The sequence below is a fragment of the Neovison vison genome, chromosome 3 (genome assembly GCF_020171115.1).
Source record: "Neovison vison isolate M4711 chromosome 3, ASM_NN_V1, whole genome shotgun sequence".
In the NCBI taxonomy this organism is placed as follows: domain Eukaryota; kingdom Metazoa; phylum Chordata; class Mammalia; order Carnivora; family Mustelidae; genus Neogale; species Neogale vison.
Genome location: NC_058093.1, coordinates 214,533,583 through 214,552,441, shown reverse-complemented (window position 1 = coordinate 214,552,441; position 18,859 = coordinate 214,533,583). Strand labels below are relative to the sequence as shown.

At 58.2% G+C, this 18,859-nt stretch overlaps 1 protein-coding gene across 4 annotated transcripts; it reads left to right on the top strand.

The window, feature by feature from the left end:
- Positions 1 to 606: 606 nt before the first annotated feature.
- On the top strand, positions 607 to 17,923 carry ADORA2A (adenosine A2a receptor). 4 transcript variants are annotated; one of them, XM_044243824.1, is made up of 3 exons: positions 607 to 648; positions 8,366 to 8,942; positions 16,095 to 17,923. In XM_044243824.1, the coding sequence occupies exons 2-3, from the start codon at positions 8,611 to 8,613 to the stop codon at positions 16,999 to 17,001; spliced, it is 1,239 nt and encodes a 412-aa protein (XP_044099759.1). In that variant the 5' UTR covers positions 607 to 648; positions 8,366 to 8,610; the 3' UTR covers positions 17,002 to 17,923. The 4 variants fall into 4 exon arrangements, with proteins under 4 accessions (XP_044099759.1, XP_044099758.1, XP_044099760.1 ...); XM_044243823.1 differs by having other exon boundaries at positions 628 to 648; positions 8,363 to 8,942; XM_044243825.1 differs by lacking the exon at positions 607 to 648 and adding an exon at positions 7,292 to 7,935.
- The last annotated feature ends 936 nt before the right edge of the window (positions 17,924 to 18,859 follow it).

The following is an 18,859-nucleotide window of genomic DNA, read 5'->3' as shown; positions in this document are numbered from 1 at the left end:
GGCATAGCCGGAGACCAGGCAGGACCTCAGGGCTGAAAGCCTTGAATGCCAAAGGAAGGAGGCTGGGCTTTATCCTTCAGAAACAGTGCAGCCATGGAAAGACTTGAGGAGGAGCTGGCACTGGGCACTTCCCAGATCACAGCTGGACACTGGGAAAGGATGACAAAGGCAGGCACCACCCCAACTCAGCTACAATGATAAGGGATATAGCAGAGCTCCGAGAGGACCAGAGCAGCAGGGGAAGCCCTTCAGCCTTCTTGGAGGAAAGGGAGTGCGGGCCAAGGGCTGGGCAGCTTCACTGGGCGGGGAGGAAAACTGGCCAGGACACTCATCGAAGGAGAGGGGGGTGTGGCGCCGGAGGTTGCCAGACGGACGCAAGCGAGGAAGAACACGCTGGGGGACGCGGGCAGGGATGTGGCGCGGTCCAGCCCGTCGTGGCCTCGTCCTACTGCGGGCATCCCCCAGGTTCTCAAGCCAGCTCCTCCAATCCCCAGGGGGAACTCAGGACCTCGGTTTCCCAGAGCGGCGGGGCGGGGCGGGGACAGTGCAAGTCTCGAAGCCGCCTGCAGGGGGCGCCCATGAGCGACGCGGCTGGAGCCTGAGCCCGAGCCACCGCGGAGACAGCGGGAGCCGGCGCGCGAGCTGCAGGTCAGCCGGGGTCTCGGGTCCGGGGTCCCCAGGGTCCTTGGCGGGCGGCCAGACGGCATGGGGTCGTCGGAGGCTGAGGGGCTGGGTGGGATGGGTGGCGCGGGACCCCTCCCTTCAGGGCGCCCCGCCGCCCCGACCCTCTCTTCCCGCCATCCCGAGAGCGAGTTCACTGGGCTGGGGTCCGAGCTCTGCCCCGAGGCGGGGACCGCAATGGCGGGTGCAGGGGCGGCTCAGGCGCGGACGCACGTCCTAAGCCTGGTCGGGGGGCGGTGTGCGGACCCTCCGGGCCGCCCCAGACTGGACCGGAAGGTGCGCACGGGTCGGCGTGGAGGGGTGGGGACGCCAGAGCCCGACGGCTCCGGCGGCGGGCGTTGGCAGGCAGGAGTCTGGACCCGCAGGTGACGTACGGGGACGTCCGTCGGTCCGTCTAGGCGCCACGGGCCGGCCCCAGGGCACTCGGCGAACCTTCCGGACGCGCCCGGCGGGGGTGGGCTGGGGGCGCAGAGGTGCGGCCGGAGAGAAGGCGGGTCGGACCTCCGGGGGCGAGAGAGGGCTTCCGCAGGTGGAGCAGCCCGGGGCGAGGACCGCATTCCCGGGGAGGAACGGCGAGGGCAGCTGCTCGGCATCCCGAATGCCCGGGTGCGGCGAGAAGGGGAGTCTGGAACGCTGGGCCGAGGCGGGAGCGTTCCGGGGGCAGTGGTGGCGACTCCCGGACTTAGGGGACCCAAGGGAGTCCGGAGGCCGGGCAGGGTGGCTGCGCGCCTCGGAGTGGACCTGGCCGTCTGCCGGGCTTCCCGGAGCTGAGGTGTAGGAATGGCGGGAATGGTGGCGGCCCTCGAGGGATTTGGCGCAGGACAGCCTAAAGGATCAAGGAGGGGGCCGCGGGCCCGCGAAGCAGAGATCTCTGCGTTCCCTGGGACCGCCATGCCGCTTTAGAATTTAAGTTTCCAGACTGTAAAATGGGAGGATGGTGGAGGTCAAGGCAGAGGCGAAGGGAAAGAGAAGGAGAAGCTGGAGAGCAGGTCTCCCCATCCCCCATCCCCCATCCCGTAAGACTGGAGTTGTGGTTGGCTCCTGGGGTTGGGTTAGGATGGCCTTTTGTCCAGCTCTCCCTCACCATGGCGGGGGAGCTCACAAGCCCGTGTCCACCCACAGGGCCTGTGCTCACCTCTGGCTCAGAACTCAGGCTGCCCTTCCTTTGGTCTCTGCTGTCCAGCCAGCCTCTGCACCCTCCAGGACACTCTCTGTGTTACCTCTATGCCCGACTGTGGTTGCCCTGCTTGTCCCCACTGTGGGGACCAAGATGGGGAACTTTTTGGAGCACAGTGGCCCAGGGAGGATGTTGTGAGGTCAGGAGCTCCCTCTTTAGTCCTGCCGTGGCTGGTCCTGGAGGCACTGGCTGGGCTGGAAGGCTCTGGGGGCCAGGTCCCCATCTCGGGTCTCAGCAGGTCTGTGACCCGAGCTCCGCACTGAAGCTTGTCCACAGGTAGTGGTGTCAACACGTCCTTGCTCTGTCCTTGCCATTTAGAGTCTTCCTGGCTTTTCCAGGTTCTAGTGTCATTCTGGTCACTGCCCCTCTATCCTAATCCTGTCCCTGTAGATCAGGTTCTGGGCTCAGCCTGCTTCCCTGTTCAGAACCTCAGAGAAGCTGAGGGCCGCCCAGGATGGATGGCAGGTGAGAGAGGCTTTGGGCCAGGTCAGTCCTGGCCAAGCTTTGGGGACTTGCTTGTGTTGCTGTCCCTCATATTGGTCTGTGAGATGCAGGCCCCCAACCACACCGTGGTCCTTCCCCTAGGAACCCACAGCCCAAGAGAGCAAGGGCTGGCTTCAAGGGCAACCCAATGGACGGCAGATTTCGATGCCCAAGCCTGGATTCTGGTCTCACCTCCTTACTCGTAAAAACGAGCATGACGGAACGACCAATGCTCTCTGTACAGGGTTGTGATCGAGAGTAAATGAGAGATGGGCCTGAAAGGAGAAGGTCAGACCAGAGGACAGGTTGGGGTCTGTGCTTGAGCTGGGGACCCCAAGGGAGGCTGTTGGCCTTGCGGCATGGGCGGGGGGATACCACAGGGGATCTCTGTTGGCAGAGGGACATGTGGACTGGAGTTGGCTTCAGGGCTTCAGAGCCTGCAACGTTTAACCTGCTTCATTCCTGAGCTACCCTACCCGGATGAGCGGGAACGGCCAGCCCAGCCATCCCGTGGAGGTTGTCTTGTCTGCCGCAGCTCAGACCAGGTGCTGAAGGGTGTGACCAAGGCAGCTAAGCGGAGGATGACCAGAGGGATGGCCATGGCATGAAGTATGGCATGAAGTTTGGGGGGTGTGCCTCGGGGGCTGTGGAGGAGACAGACACCCGGAGTCAGGTGCTGAGCGGCCAAAAGGAACAAGTCCCAACCCCCAGGGAAAGGGTCTGGGCCCAGGAAGCATTAGCAGTCACGGAAGGGAGGGGTTATATGGTCTGGAGGCTGGAGGCAATGGTTGGGGTGCCTGTGGGTCGTACCTTGGAGGTCTGTGCCGGGCCCAGATGGGGAAGGGAAGTGAGAAATGGGCAGGAGCCTGTAACTGGGATGCAGAGAGGAGGCCCCCAATGCTCACCTTCTAGACAGGGCCTTCATGCGCCAGGGAGAGGCAGGCAGCATCACTCTGATGCCCCTCCTGGTGTGTGGGCTCGTGGTCTCTGTCTGCCCACCCACCACAGAGGCGTTCACCTCTGGCCCATAATGGCCTTTGCAACCCGGGAACCAGGTACAGGGGCCCACTGAGTTAACAAGGAACAGTGGCGGAGCTGCCTGGCGTCTGGTGTGACCCCCAGGCCGTGCTGCTTTTGCTGGCTGACGCTCTCACCCTCTCCCTTCAGCCCCCAGGGCTGTGTCAACACACCTTCATCCCAGAAGTGGGCCTGCCTCCCTCTGTCCTCGGTGGGTCCTCCCTCTAACGAGCTCCTGCCCTCCAACAGACCACTGCCAGGGCCCCACCTGGGCCCACTGGGGCCATGTAGGCCCCCCGCCATGTCCCCTTCAGGCATCATAGTCCCTGTCGCCCCACCATCAGAGGGCTCATTAGAGGGAGGTGTGGGTGCTGTCTTACAGGACCCTCGGTACAAAGGGGAAGACTCTTGCTTGGGATCTCAGGGAGTGTGGGATGGAGCAGGAGTGGGAGCACACCTGAGCTCCTGTGGCCACAGAATGGGCACCCAGCACCTTGTGTGTGGGGTGACTTCTTGGAGGGGGGCTGTCAGAGAGGTGCCCAGTGATGGGGTGAATGGACACCTCAGGCTGGGAGGCTGCAGACTCTCCCGGTATCTGGCCTGGATGTATGGGGACTAGAGGGGGACTCTGGGCCCCCCGTGGGGAGAAAGGAGCTGGAGCTGAGGATGCCGAGGCTACTCTAAGGGCCAGATTCAGTACAGGGAGCTAACTCTCCACTCCACCAGTTCCTGCCCACATCCTGCCCCTGGGGTTGAGAGCAGCAGCCTCCGGAGGGGCAGTGGGGGAGGGGGACCACTGGATGCCTGCTCCGTGCTTTGGGCCCAGCCTGTGCCATGGTCCTGAGGTTGTCCTGCAGGGAGGGAAGGAGAAAAGGAAGGGGCCCTAGTGCTCCGTGGTTGCTCACCTCCAGGCAGCCCTGGAAGACACTGGCCCCACTCCAGTTGATGCATTTGGAGAGGGCCTTGGTAGGCCCCAGGGCCCCTGGGGTTCTGGGAGGCTTGTGCCCACGCCCCAGGCCACTCCGAAGACCAGTCATGGCAGAGCCAGCTGTGGGCTTGGGATTGAGAGGCGGAGCTGAGCTGCCTGTCCGACTGTTTCTTCTTTGCTTGTTGCCCTCTCCATGCTGACAGAGCTCCCTTGAGACAGGTGTTGCTACTTCTGGTCTACCTTCAGGGTCTCTCAGCTGGATCTCCTCCTGGGCTTTGTGTCTTTGCAAAGTTGCTGTGCTCATTCCTCAGTGCTGATCATTCCCCCTCAGAGCCCCCGTCGTCTGCAACTGTGTGCACGCCCGAAGTGCATCACGCAGATTGTGCTCTGCCTCAGGCCCTTTATTTTTCATTGTAGGGATTTTTTATTATTTCTTGTTCATGTTCATCCATTCTTGTTTCATCCATTTCTCTATCCGTTGAGTCGTACGTTCTCCTTCTTGCTTGTGGATGCTATTCCTTTTCTCGTCTCTTTAAAGATCCTAAATGTCTTTGAAAAGCATTATGAAATTATTACTTTCATGTCTTCCCGAATGAATGAATCTCCGTAGTTTGGGTGCTGTTGCTTATCTTAGCTTGAGTTTTTCTCCTGTGCTTCGTAGTTGCGGTTTGCAGGCTCATCATAAGTGGGACCTGAGGCCCTGGAGACGGGGAGTGGCCGCACACTTGGGGAGCAGCTGGCTCTCAGCAGTCTCCTGGGACAGTTCCTCCTTCAAGGCCCCCTTCTAGAGGCTCAGGACCCTTCTGGGGCCAGGCTCAGCAGCAGGAGGCACAGCGCTCCCTGTGATGCAGCAGCTGGGATGCTGCTTGGCCCAGAGTAGGCGCTGGTGTGACGTTTGCTGTGAGAAAGTGATGGTAAGAGTCTCGAGCCAGGATTCTGGAGCCCAGGACTGCGCCGAGCATGGTTATGCCGGGTCCGAGTCCCGACACTGGGCCTGGTCTGTTGCGCTGTGCCGCACCCAGGGACAAAGGTATGGGGTCCTGCCTGGAAGCTAGCAGGCACCTCCGTCCAGCAGACTCTGGGAACACAGACGCCATCTGCGCATGTGTACAGAAAGCCTTGCTAGTGTGACTTACAATGAGCCAGAAGTGGGCCAGGAAGTATGTGGGTTTTGATTAAATGGAGTTTTAATTAAAGTGGCCAGGTCGGTGAGGGTGAGGAGGTAGGCTGGAAGAAGTAACAGTTAGTCCTGATCTATCCGGGGGGAATCCTGCGGGGTTGTCCTCTCAAGGCTTATCATGCACGTGTCTCTAGTTTTGATGGGACAGATTCTGACCTCTGCCCTGTCCCCAGTAAGGGATAATCAGGGGGAAATATTACATTATTACCATTTAATTTCCTTTCCTGGCTAGCAACAGATGACTCAAGAATTAATTAGATAGAGCTGACAGAAAGGGATAGGAAATTGCCAGATCCTGGCTCCACCCCTGTCCCTCTCCCCTTGGGCCTCAGACCTTCCTGTCGCGCTAGGAGGCCTCTGAAGGGAGGGAAGCCGCGAGGGGCCAGGAGGCCCCAGGAAATCTTCCTGCTGCTGTGTTTTCCATGAGCATTTCCCTCAGCTCTATCCCCCCCTTTCATGCTCTTGGAAAGGCTGGGAGAGGTCGTTAACCTCTTTGGGACTTCGCTTCCTCATCTGTAAAATGGAGCTCATGGGGCTAGTGAGAACAGATGACCCCCTTGTCACCATGCTCTCTTGTTGCACCTGGCCTCCAGGACAGGTGCTGGTAGTGTGACCCCACCAGCAGTGGTCTGGGCAGTGGGGTAGGGCAGTCCGGTCTCCACGCCGCAGAAATGTGATATGTATTTGGGTCACGTGGACTGCCAGGGAGCCTGCCTCATCCTCCCGCAGGAAGGACCCTCGGAATCTGGACAGTGGTCTGGGGCCAAGTCAGGCTACTAGCCTGGGCTGGTCTGATTGGCAGACGCTGCGGCACCTCTTGATGCCAAGTCCCATGGAGAGGCCAAAGTCGGGTGAGGAGGGTGGTGGGTGACGGTGAAGAGGGCAGAGGGCAGACAGCTTACTGGCGGCAGGCGGCAGGGTCCCTGAGGCTTACCGGGCCTGGCCAGACCCCACTGGACCGTGGCCTGCTGCCTCTGCTGCTGGGCCTGGGAGGCCCCTGAGTAGCAGGCAGTCTTGGGTCTGGCACTTCCCTTTGCCGAATAAAAATTGGACACTGGACACCCAGTTTCTGCAGTTGAGGGTTCCCTGGTGAGTGCTGCTTTGGGCTCTAGGCCAGGGACACTCTGGGACCAGGGACAGTACCAGGAGACTTGGTCTCATCGTCCTCTGCCACTGACATGCTTTGTGGGCAGCTGGCTGGCAAATACCCAGCTCCTCACAAGGCTTCTCCCTCAGCAGGTGCCTCGGGGACCGCACTTGGGATTCATTCAGGCCCCCTTGGTAGTGGGCCCCGCCAGGCCTGGGGAAGCCCACCGGGTCTGCCGCAGGCTGCGGAAACCCTCCCTCTTCAGGGACTTTGCCTCCTCTTCTCTGTCCTGTTTCCTGAGGTTGGGTGTTCTGTTCGAGCCTCCCAGTGGGCGCAGGGACCAGCCCTCAGGTGCAGTCCAGCACACTGGAGTTAGGAGACTTGTGTTTCTCTGTTGCAGCCCCCTGTCACCTCCTGGATGGGGCGGGGGGAGCCTGGCCCTGGGAACATGGCAAGGGACCAGGAGTCACCTTCTCCCAAGGTTCCCAGGCCTGCTCTATCCCTTGTGTCCTGGAGGAGTGAAGGAGGACACACTTTCCCGAGTCCACGTGTGGGTGGAGGAAAGGCAGGTTCCAGCCTCTTGTCCACATGCAGGCAGGAGCTGCTGCCCGCACGCCCCTGGGGCCCCGGGACGGCCCGGGACAGGAGGAGGGGGTGGATTTGGCATGAGGGGACACCACGAGGCAGCACCTATGAGTGTGATAGGTGGGGGCAAAGGCAGTGGGGAGCAGCCCCCAGGCCGATAGGGGGAGATGGAGACCATTTCACAAGCTCAAGGGAACCCTGCGGGTTTGGACTGGGGGAGCCCAAGACCTCGAATTCTGCCTGTGCTTCTGCGGGGTTTAATTCCTTACACCTCTCTGCCATTTGACTCTGGGGGAACTCTTTCAGGTCTACTTCCTTCCTTCTCATGGAATCTTGAGTGAGTGCCGCCGTGCTCCCCAGAGGCTCTCTGGGGTCCAGTCTCCTCGTGATATCACTGAAGAAACTGAGGCCTAGAAAAGAAAAAAAAAAAAAATCCTTGCCTGCAGTTCTCCGGCAAGTCCCGGCTGAGCCCCCTGCTTTCTGCCTAGCACGACACTAAGTCTACCCTGGCATTAGCCAGGCGGAGGAGCAGGTTGGGGAGCGGCCGTGGGAGGAGGGAGGAGAGGTAGGAGGAGGAAGGAGAGGAGGGCGCTCCCCCACCAGATGTGCCGGCAGCCAGCAGGGGCTGCTGAGGGGCGGCTGCCTTTGTGCTTGCTCCTCCACGCTGTATGGCATCACCAGCGAGGGCATGGGGGCTCACCAGCCGGCAGCGGGACGCGGGACCAGACGGGCCACCCAGGCCCTTCCAGATCAGAGCTCTAGGCATCTCTGGGCTTCTCTTTAACCCAGCGGCCTAGGTAGGTACTTGTGTTTCCCAGGGAGAGCTCTTGGGGGACAGAGAGGACTGAGGCTGGCCAAGAGAGAAGGTCGGTGGGCCTGGGAGAGCTGAGGAGTGAGGGGGGGCTTTCTGGAAGGGTCCTGGGGGTGGCAGTGAACTCAGGGACCCAGGAGACTGGCAGGGCTGTCCCAAAAGTCTTGGGAAGCTGAGCATGAGGGGCAACACAAGTGACTTAACTTGTGTTAAGACAGATTCCCGTCTCGCTGAGAAAACACAAGGGCCAAGGCTGATCCCCAGCCCAGTGTCTGGGCACAGTGGGTTGTTCTTGGGCTGATGTCTGGCCTGTGGGGAGGGCTTTGGTGAGCGGCACTGATGGCTGCCCCCGGGAATCTTCAGCGTTGCCCTCTCTGCCCGGGGTCCAGCTCCTCACAAGGCTTCTCCCTCAGCAGGTGCCTCGGGGACCGCGAAGCTGAGCTGAGCCAGGATGCTGCCAGAGCCTCTGCAAAGGGTCTGGTTTCTGGAGACTTGGAGTTGGCTGTGAAAAAGCCCTTGGGGGTTTTCCCCTCCCAGGCAGGGACGCTCTTGGCTCCTGTGAAGAAGGGGCTCAGGGGCCTGGGCAGGGCCAGCTGCGCTGCAGCTATGGACCGTGAGCTGGCCTGGCCCGCGTCCTTGCTGACCCTGCCTGTCTGCGGCCATGCCCACCATGGGCTTCTGGGTGTACATCACAGTGGAGCTGGCCATCGCCGTGCTGGCCATCCTGGGCAACGTGCTGGTGTGCTGGGCCGTGTGGCTGAACAGCAACCTGCAGAACGTCACCAACTACTTTGTGGTGTCCCTGGCGGCCGCCGACATTGCTGTGGGAGTCCTCGCCATCCCCTTCGCCATCACCATCAGCACGGGGTTCTGCGCTGCCTGCCACAGCTGCCTCTTCTTCGCCTGCTTTGTCCTGGTCCTCACGCAGAGCTCCATCTTCAGCCTCCTGGCCATCGCCATTGACCGCTACATCGCCATCCGCATCCCACTCCGGTGAGCTGGGGGCCGGGGCCGGTGGGTTGGAGCTCCCCTCTTCCCTTCCTTGGCATGCCTCATGCTGGGGTTCACATCTGTGCCGAGGTCTGCTCTGTGCCCAGCCAGGGTCAGGGTGAACCTGGGCTCACGTTTTGGTCTTTGATGTCTGCGTGTGGAGCTGAGGAGAGCTCCACGGGGCCCAGGCTGAGGCTGCCCAGGGCTCGGCACGTGGCCGGGGAGCATGCCGATCCGGGGGACCCCTGTGGGCCCCAGGAACCCTGGCCCTCCCCGGTCTTCCCCAGGCTGTGTGGCTGAGGCTGCTGCTTTGGCTGCTGGCAGATGCGTGTGGCCCGGGCCTGGGCGGTGCATCTGGGCCATTTTCTCACACAGCGTGATGCGGGGCTGGGGCGGGGCACTACGGGAAACCACAGGCCCTCAGAGCTAGAAGGCTGCCCGCAGGCCCGCCTCCAGCTCCTCTGGGCCAGTCGCACAGTTTGCACATTAGGAAAATGACCCAGAGAGGGGAAGTGACTTGGCTGAATGCCACAGTGAGTCACTTGGACCAATATGCAAATTTTGTGCTCCTCAGGTCAGCAAGTACTCATGGTCTTGGAGAGAGCCTCTGTGCTCAGCTAGCGGAGGGGGTTTTCATGGTGAATCTTTTGTGAAGTGACTTCAGCTCTGGATTGTGTAAATGAAGACTTTCCCTGAGGCCAAGAGCTTATTTAATGGGGCCTCCACGTAGCTGGCCTTGAGGGAAGCTAGGAAGTACCTCCCTCCCCCAAGGTAGGGGTTGGGATGGGGGTAGGGGTACCTCCAGCCCCACTTCCTTGACGGTGCATCTGGGAGCCGGGCTCCACAGCCCAGTGGCTGCAGACGCTGAGGGGATTCTCAAAGGACCCAGGTACCTGGCCCTGTGGTGAATTCTCCCAGACAGCTCAAGTGCCTTCCTGTGGAGCAGGCCAGAGTGTCAAACCCAAGGGGGCCCTTAGTAAAGGTCATTTCTTCTCATCTTCCGGATAGAGAAATGAGGCTCAGAGAAGGGAGCCAGCCCTCAGGGCCACACGACGAGTTGGCAGCACAGTTGGGCCTGGGCCTGGGCCTGCGAAGAGCTGTGGCCTGTCACCCGCGGCAGCTCAGTCTTTGGGGAGCAGGGTGACAGGGTGGCCCTGGGCTCCCAGACCTGCACCTGGCCACTGCTGTTACTTGGGCTGGAAGGGGGAAGCAGGCAGCCTCCCTGTGCTGCTCGAAGGAAGGGAGGAGCCTGGGCCCCCGTATGGCCCTGTACGGTGCTCTAGTCTCAGGAGAGCTTATGACCCTTGTTGAAGAGAATACTCTGGCCAGCCCATAGAGGACTGGCCTCGTCGTGCAGGGTGCAGGGTCCAGGCTCACCGAGGAATAGGTCAGAACACAGGATCCCAGGTAGACCAGAGAGCAGAGAATTTGGTGTCTGCTTTAGGGGCCAGGCTGAGCATGAACTGGGCCTGGGCCCGCCCTGTTGGGAACGCTCAGTAGGGAAGGAGAGACCTCGCTTTCACTTCCTTCCCCAATTTAAAGGGCAACAGCATTCTAGGGAGAGATTGGGGCTTAATGAAAGGGTCTCAGCTTTTGCTTTTCTCTCTGTATTCTGAGAGTCAAGAGAATGGATCCTGTGGGACATGCCGTGTGACCATAAAAAAGCCAGCGGTCACTCTCTGGGCCCATTTCCTCATCTGTGGAAGGGGACAGGCCTCTCTGTCCTTCTGAGCTCACAAAGGTGTTGTAAGGATCCAGTGAGCGGATGGGAGGGATGGGGCCAGGAGGAGGGAGGTTCGGTGGGATGGAACCGATAGGGAATCCGCTCCTGGTTAAGTGCCTGGAGTTTCAGAGCCGGGTCCCTGCATGGAGCGTGGACCTGCCCCATTCCATCTGCAATCTCCAGTTCTCACAATCTCCTGGAGTGGGACCCAGGTCCACCCAAATCCTGGCTGTTTGAGCAACGCTTGATAAAGCTTTGGAAGGGTCAGCCTGGATGTCTTGGACGGGGAGTTGTTAGGGATGACGATTCTGCTGTGGCTGATCCCCTCCCGTTGCTAGAGGACGTTAGCGCAGTTTCTCCTTTGATCCTCACGCCCCGGCATCGGGGCCAGGGCAGATGTTATGACCCTTGTGTTACTCATGGAGAGGCCAGTGTGTGCTGATGCGAGGTTGGGGGGCAGCTCTGGGGCCCTTCCTGAAGTTCCAGGCTCCCTTGGGTCTCTCGGCTTTCTTATTCCTCAGGGGCCCTGGGACGGGGAAGGGTGAGGGGCATGAAGGTGCAAGGGGGAGCAAAGTGGAGGCAGGTGAGAACCGGGAGCTCCTGCCTCTCCCCCATCCTCCGCCAGTGGGAAACCTCCCCTCCTCTGCTCCGCTCGGCAGGTGCCTTTGGCAGCTCTCAGGAGCCTATCCCCTGACTGCTGCCCTGGACATCGACCCCAGGCCCATGTCACTCACCCCTCATTTCTCTCTTTCTTTCTCTTTCCTTCTTTCTCTTCCTTCCTGTCCCTGCTTCCTTCCTTCCTTTTTTCCTTTCCTTTCCTTGCTTTCCTTTCTCTCCCTCTCTTTCTTTTTTTAGACTTTTTATTTATTTATTTGAGAGAGAGCACACAACAGGGCCGGGGGGGGGGGTGTGTGGGTAGTGGGTAAAGGGAGGGACAGAGGGAGAAGTAGACTCCCGGCTGAGCAGGGAGCCTGACGTAGGGCTCAGACCCAGGACCCCAAGATCATGACCTGAGCTGAAGTCAGACCCTTAACCCACTGATGCACCCAGGTGCCCCTCTCTCTTCCTTTCTTAAAAAATTTAGTTTCAGAAAAATCTGTGCTTCTTCCCAAGGGCAGGGACCCTGGTGGCTATGGCAGGGCTTAGTCAAGAAGCCAGTGAGAAGCAACCTGGCCAGAGGCAGAGATGTAGCTCTCAGTATCCCCAAAGGACAGAAAGCCTAGGGAGAGAGACTTTGTTACTTTTGTGCCCCTTGTGTCCTGCCTCTCACATTAGCCCCTGGCAAACACTCACTCTCCTTGGAAAATAGGCCACATTTGGAGCAATGTTTTTGCACAGTGGGTGCAAAGACCTGAGGTGTATGTGGTGAATCACCCCATGGAGACAAAAACCAAGTACCTGGTTTCTAAAGAGGGCAGGATTGGGAGAGAGGGCTCCCTGGAGGAGGTGATGCGGACGGGTCTTACAGGATGGGTATGTGTGGGGGCAGATGTAACAGGAGTGGGCCAAGCCTGGACAAAGGCCCCAAGGAAGGAAGGAATACATGGGCTCTGGGCCAAGGAGAGGTGACAGAAGAACAGGAGGCCAGGGAGGGTATGAGGCTGGCTCAGGCCTGCCTCTGCCCCAAAAGGAGTTTGGTTTTCACCCATGGCTCGTCATTTCTTAGCTCACTGACCTCTTTGGACAATTTCGGAAAGCCCCCACCTTCTGTCAGTGTAGGGAAAATGCACATGAAGCCCCACCTGGAGCTGTGGGTAGTATTCTGGGATCACAGAGGAAGCCCCCAACATGGGTAATGGGGAGTACCTGGGAAGGGGCGGCCTGGGAGCTGGAAGACGCATGGATGCAGAGGTACCCCCAAACGTGCCGAGCAGTGCCCTAGTACCTGCTCCCTGTGGTGCCGCCGGGCCCCCCTGAATGGCGGAGGGTTGTGCTGGATGCATTTGGCACCCCTTACACTGGACGGCCTGTGACCAGGGCCCAGGAGCCAAGATGGGACTAGCGTCCGTCATAGACACAGGGGATGCCCAGTGGATGCCCTTGGGCCATGCTGTGGCTTGGCTGTTATTCCATTTGGGCCCTAATGCTGTTCCAGCTCCCCAGGGGCCTGGGTCTAGGGCTCTCAGCCTAAGGACTTTTCTTCTGAATAACAAAATTAATTTGTTTGATGTGTGTGTGTGTGTGTGTGTGTATTTAAATAATTACCTGCACATACTAAAACATCAAAAAGAAACAACAGGGTATATGGTCCAGGTAAAACTGTCCCTTTCGTCCCCTGCCCTGCCTTCAGTTCTCTTTCTGGAAGGCAGCATTGGGAATCCTCTCGGAGATATTCTTGGCATGCCGCAAGCAAGCGCTACTAACGTGGGTTTCTGTCCCCACAAGGGGCTTTCGTTTTAAAATCGAGTGCCCAACTTCCCCTCCTGGGTTTCCTTGTCTGTAAAAGCAGACAACTGGACAGACAGATCAGGGATTTTCAAACTATCTTGGAAGTCTTTAGGTTGGACCTTGGGGTCCCCACCAGCTCATTCATTCAGTGACTCTTAAGCTGCCTCCCTTCCTTAGCAGCCTACCTCTATGATTGCCTGGGAATCGCAGGTTGGCTACGGAGGACAATTTGGAAATCCCCAAAGCAGATGGTCTCCGGGGTCCTCTACACCATCCATCCCCAGAGCTGCTTGCTTCTGCTTGCTTGCCTCAAATGACAGGAAGCTCCCTTTCCCTGAAGCAGCCCGCATCTTGTGTGCACAGCTCGGCTGAGAAGTTCCCCAAAGGACACAGTCACAGTTCACCTCTCTGCAATCTCCACCCACGGGTTTTACATTCTGCCCTCATGGGACAGTTGCTCACAGGCCCTGGATTCTTAGCCCCATTTTACAAATGAGGAAACTAAGGCTCAGAGATGCAGAGTAACAGAACATGGCCGAACTAGGACCACACCAGCACTGAGACTCAGGAAGGGATATGCTTTTCTCAGGAAAAATACCAACATTAAAATAGCCTCCTGTTCAATGAGATTCTATAAATTATAATTTGTAGAGTACTACAAACAGTGCCCGACACACAACAAATGCTGTGTAAGTATCAAGTGTGTTGCGGGGAGAGCCTGAGACTTTGTGTTTGAGGCTCCAGAATAGGAAACAGGGCAGCGTAGGCTCTCTGTGGCTTGGTAGAAATGGTCAAGTCCATGACCCTGTTTCCGCCAAGCCCTGTTGCAAGCACCGAGGCCCTTGCTAAATGGGGTCGAAGGCTCCTGGGAGGGGCCCTGCCCGGTTACTGTTAGGATTCAGAACTGACATACATTCAGAACGGACACACTTACCTTGGCCCAGGGTGCTCTGGGCTCCTGAAAAGTCCACAGCAAGGCCATTCCTCTCCTCAGGCTTTAGTTTTCTTATCTATATAATGAGGCAGTTGGATTGGATAAGAGGTCAGAGGCCACCAGACTTTTCTCCCCCTTAATTTGAATTTGTTGACAAAATGTAAGCCATGGGCGATCTTACCCAGAGGATCAGCTCCTCAGCCCCTCTGAGATCTGGCGGCACTGGAAGCACGTTCTGCATGGGTGGCCAGGGGCATGTCCTGACCGCCTGCCTCCCACACTTCTTCCCTGTATTGAGGCCCATGTTTGCCATTCCCAGATGAGATCGTTTCTGTGGGTGCTTCCCATTCTGGAATTAAGTAAAGGGCACCTACTGTGTGCTCCTGGGTCCATGCCGGCAGTACAGAGATGGCTGCAGAAAAACCCTTCCCCCAAGGGGCCCTTGGCCTCAGGGGCCCAGATAGAGTAGAGATTAGCTGCATCTGGATAGGAAACTTCTTGGGGAAGATATGTGAAGGGTGGGTGGGGTTTACCAGGTAAAGGGGAGGGCAGTCTGATGTTGCCAGGATCGAAACCATTAAACAGATGGTCATCTCTCAGCGATCACTGAGGTCACCTTCTTCAATCAAGGAGATGATTTTTTTTGTTTTTGTTTTTGTTTTTTTAAAGGTTTTATTTATTTATTTGACAGAGAGAGATCACAAGCAGGCAGAGAGGCAGGCAGAGAGAGACGAGGAAGCAGGCTCCCTGCTGAGCAGAGAGCCCAATGCGGGCCTCGATCCCAGGACCCTGAGATCATGACCTGAGCCGAAGGCAGCGGCTTAACCCACTGAGCCACCCAGGCGCCCAAGGAGATGATGTTTTGATTGCCCATCCTCTCCCTCTCTCTTCTAAAGAGAGAGAGAGAGAGCATGTGTGTGCAGGCATGCTTGGGGGGGAGGTTTGGGGGTGCAGAGGGAGAGAGATAATCTCAAGCAGGCTCCCCACTCAACACAGAAGCTGATGCAGGGCTCGATCCCATGACCCTGAGATCATGACCTGAGCCGAAATCAAGAGTCAGGTGCCCAACTGACTGAGCCACCCAGGTGCTTCAGACTGCCATTCTTTTTTTTTTTTTTTTAAAGATTTTATTTATTTATTTGACAGAGAGAAATCACAAGTAGATGGAGAGGCAGGCAGAGGCAGAGGGAGAAGCAGGCTGAGCAGAGAGCCCGATGCGGGGCTCGATCCCAGGACCCTGAGATCATGACCTGAGCCGAAGGCAGCGGCTTAACCCACTGAGCCACCCAGGTGCCCCCAGACTGCCATTCTTTTAATAAAATTTATGCCACCTTTTTTGTGGGCTGGGGGTCAACTTCCTGGCTGGCAGATCAGGTCAATGCCCTGAGTCTGAGACTGAGCCTGGCTCTCTAGAGTCCTCAGTGCTTTCAGACACATTCTTTTTCCTCTCTGGACCTCAGTACCTTAGGTAGGTCTTTGCTCTTGAACGTTAAGACTACTGTATAAATGTTAAGACATGCTGATGTCAGTTGTGTCTCTCCAGAGGGCTGGGAGTGAATTTGGAGGGGAGAAAGGGTATTTTGCCCAGGACCTCCACCGCTTCTTGGGGGCTTCTGGAGACCTTAAGTGAAATGGGGAAGGAAGAGTGTGGAGGACAAGAGACACGAATCATCTCCAAGTCTGATGTGACAGGTTCCCCCCCCAGCCACTAAGTCTGCACCCCTGACCCATTCCCACTCTAAGAGGAAACTTATTCTAGCGTCAACTAAGCCCAGCTTGGAGGTGATAAGTTCTCTCACTTATAAATTCCTGCAAACTGAACTACTGAGTTCCAGGACTACTTGTAATACTGTTTAGTGATCATCTGAATGTCTGCCCAGTGGTTTCCTCTCCAGGGAGCCTGCTGTCCTGTTGGCTCCTGTGGGAAAAGGCAGGGCTCAGCACAGGTCCTCTGCACAGAGGACCGTACAGAGGCTAGGAGGCAGGAAGTGACTGGTCCTGGTCTTCTAGCCGGTGGGTGGGGGATGGGGAGGCCCTCTGGGTTTCTGACTCCTGGCCCCACCTAGCCTTGAGGTTTTTCAGACCTATGATGCTGGTCTCCTTTCCCCAGGTACAATGGCTTGGTGACTGGCACAAGGGCCAAGGGCATCATTGCGGTCTGCTGGGTGCTGTCGTTTGCCATTGGCTTGACTCCCATGCTGGGCTGGAACAACTGTGGTCAGCCAAAGGCGGGCCAGAACCAGTCAGAGGTCTGCGGGGAGGGCCAGGTGACCTGTCTCTTCGAGGACGTGGTACCCATGAACTACATGGTGTACTACAACTTCTTTGCCTGTGTCCTGGTGCCCCTGCTGCTCATGCTGGGCGTGTACCTGCGGATCTTCTTGGCGGCCCGGCGGCAGCTGAAGCAGATGGAGAGCCAGCCTCTGCCGGGGGAGCGGGCTCGGTCCACGTTGCAGAAGGAGGTCCACGCAGCCAAGTCGCTGGCCATCATTGTGGGGCTCTTCGCCCTCTGCTGGCTGCCTTTGCACATCATCAACTGCTTCACCTTCTTCTGCCCCGAGTGCAGCCACGCCCCGCCTGAGCTCATGTACCTGACCATCATCCTCTCCCACACCAACTCTGTCGTCAACCCCTTCATCTATGCCTACCGCATCCGGGAGTTCCGCCAGACCTTCCGCAAGATCATTCGCAGCCACATCCTCAGGCGGCGGGAGCCCTTCAAGGCGGGTGGCCCCAGTGCCCGGGCCTTGGCAGCCCACGGTGGTGACGGAGAGCAGATCAGCCTCCGCCTCAACGGCCATCCTCCCGGGGTGTGGGCCAATGGCAGCGCCCCCCAGCCTGAGCGGCGGCCCAACGGCTACACCCTGGGGCTGGTGAGTGGAGGGAGTGCCCATGAGGCCCATGGGGACATGGGGCTCCCTGATGTGGAGCTCCTCAGCCACGAGCTCAAGGGAGCATGCCCAGAGTCCCCCGGCCTCGAGGGTCCCCTGGCCCAGGATGGAGCGGGCGTGTCCTGACGATCCACTGAGTTTGCCCCTTCCTACAGGAGGGAGATCTTTCTCTTTGGTGGATGGAACCAGTCACGTTGGGAGAAGAGTGAATGGGCCTGGAGACCCTTATCATGGCCAGCTCCCACTTTGGACTGAGAGGCGAGAGCCCCGGCTGGAGCAGCATGAGGCCCAGCAGGAAGGGCCTGGAGTCCGAGGGAGTGGACGTTTCTTGGTGGGAGGCCCTGCTTCAGGTCAGGGCCACAGCACCAGACCATCTTGGCTGGGCAGGCCTGGTACCCCACTCTGGAAGCATCTAGAAGCACCACCCCGACTTGGCAGAAGATCTGTGGCAGAGCAGGCTGGCTGGCCTGAGGCTGGGGCAAGGGGGTGGGGGAGTATGGCTCCAACAGGCCTCCGACCACACAAACAGACCACCCTCCCCAGGCTTCCCGAGGGTTCAGGTGCTGCTGTGCCCAGAGGTGGCGTTTTTCTTTTGTTGTTTTTCCAAGAGAAAATGTTAAGTGTGAAGAATACCTTTTTTTTTTTTTTTTTTTTTTTTAATTATCTTCCTTCCCTGGTTGCTGGGTTTGATGTCAGTCCTGCTGCTAGCCTGTCTCCAGCAGTAGCCCAGGGAGTCCCAGGCAGCCCTCTCTGGTTACCAAGAGCTGCCGTGCACTTCTTACACACTCCGTCCCAGCGGCATCTTCTGGGGCCACCAAGCTGGGCTCGAGGACAGGAGGTGTCATGGACTGCTGCCGGACTGTGGGCTCCGGGGAGGGGGTTGGGACGGGCCCACTGCGCAGGGTGCCTGGGCAGCTCGGAGCTGCCTAGCCAGAGGCCCTGTCCAACGGCCTTTCTGTCTGAAGGGAATGTTTTCTTTTTTTTCTGAGATAAAATAAAAATGAGCCATTTGTGTTTGAAACTTGTCCAGTGAAAATGGTGTCTGAGTTCCTTTCCCCATTCCACAGCCAGGCCTATGGAATATATATGTGTATATGGGCGCATATTGCACGTGTGAGAGAGTGTGCATTTGTACTTGGAGACAGACAGACACCCTGCCTGGTTGGGGGCACCTCACAGGCTCCCTTGTCCTGAGGGAAAAGGCTGCCTGGGTGCACCAGGATCTAAATGCACGTGAGCAGCCCCCAGACCTGTGTTCCTGTGGGAGGGGGATTGTGGGAGGAGGGGCTCTTCCCAGCTGCCCTCCCTGCAGAGGCCATGGCTCCCCGCCCCACATCCCCGGTGCGGGGCGTGGCTCCGCCCTCCCTCACTGCCCCTTCCAGTCTGAGAGGAATGCCCCTTCCAGTCTGAGAGGAATGCCCCACTGCCGCCCCTTGCTCCACCCCTTAGCTGAGAGGCCACAGAGGGATCTGGAAAGAGATAGAGGCGAGGGTTCAACTGCCTTCCCCTTCCTCTGGAGTCACCCCACCTCCTGCACCTAACAAAAACCTACTGGGTTTCCTGTTCTGAACCTGCCTCAGGGGCTGTGTCATCCTTCCATGCTGGACAAGTTAGAGGCCCGGGGGGGAAGTTAGCAACCCACTGCGACCCAACGGAGAGCCAGTCTGGTCTCAGGTCTCCTGGGCACGCTCAGGCAGGTTTGGGGAAGGGCTGTTAGAACTTAACAGGTAATCCTCACACAGCCCTGGGAGCCCCATTTCACAGAGGACTAAACAGCCTCTTAAACAGAGAGGCTAAGTACCTGCCCCAGGTTACATAGCCGGTAAGCAGCAGAAATAAACTTAAATCCCAGGTCTGACTACAAAATTCATGCTCTCGTGATGTACTGTTTCAACCAGACCGAAAAGTATGAAATAATACCAGGTCCCCACCATTCCACTCAAGAAATGAAACATGACGATGACAGTGAAAGCCCCGGCCCCTC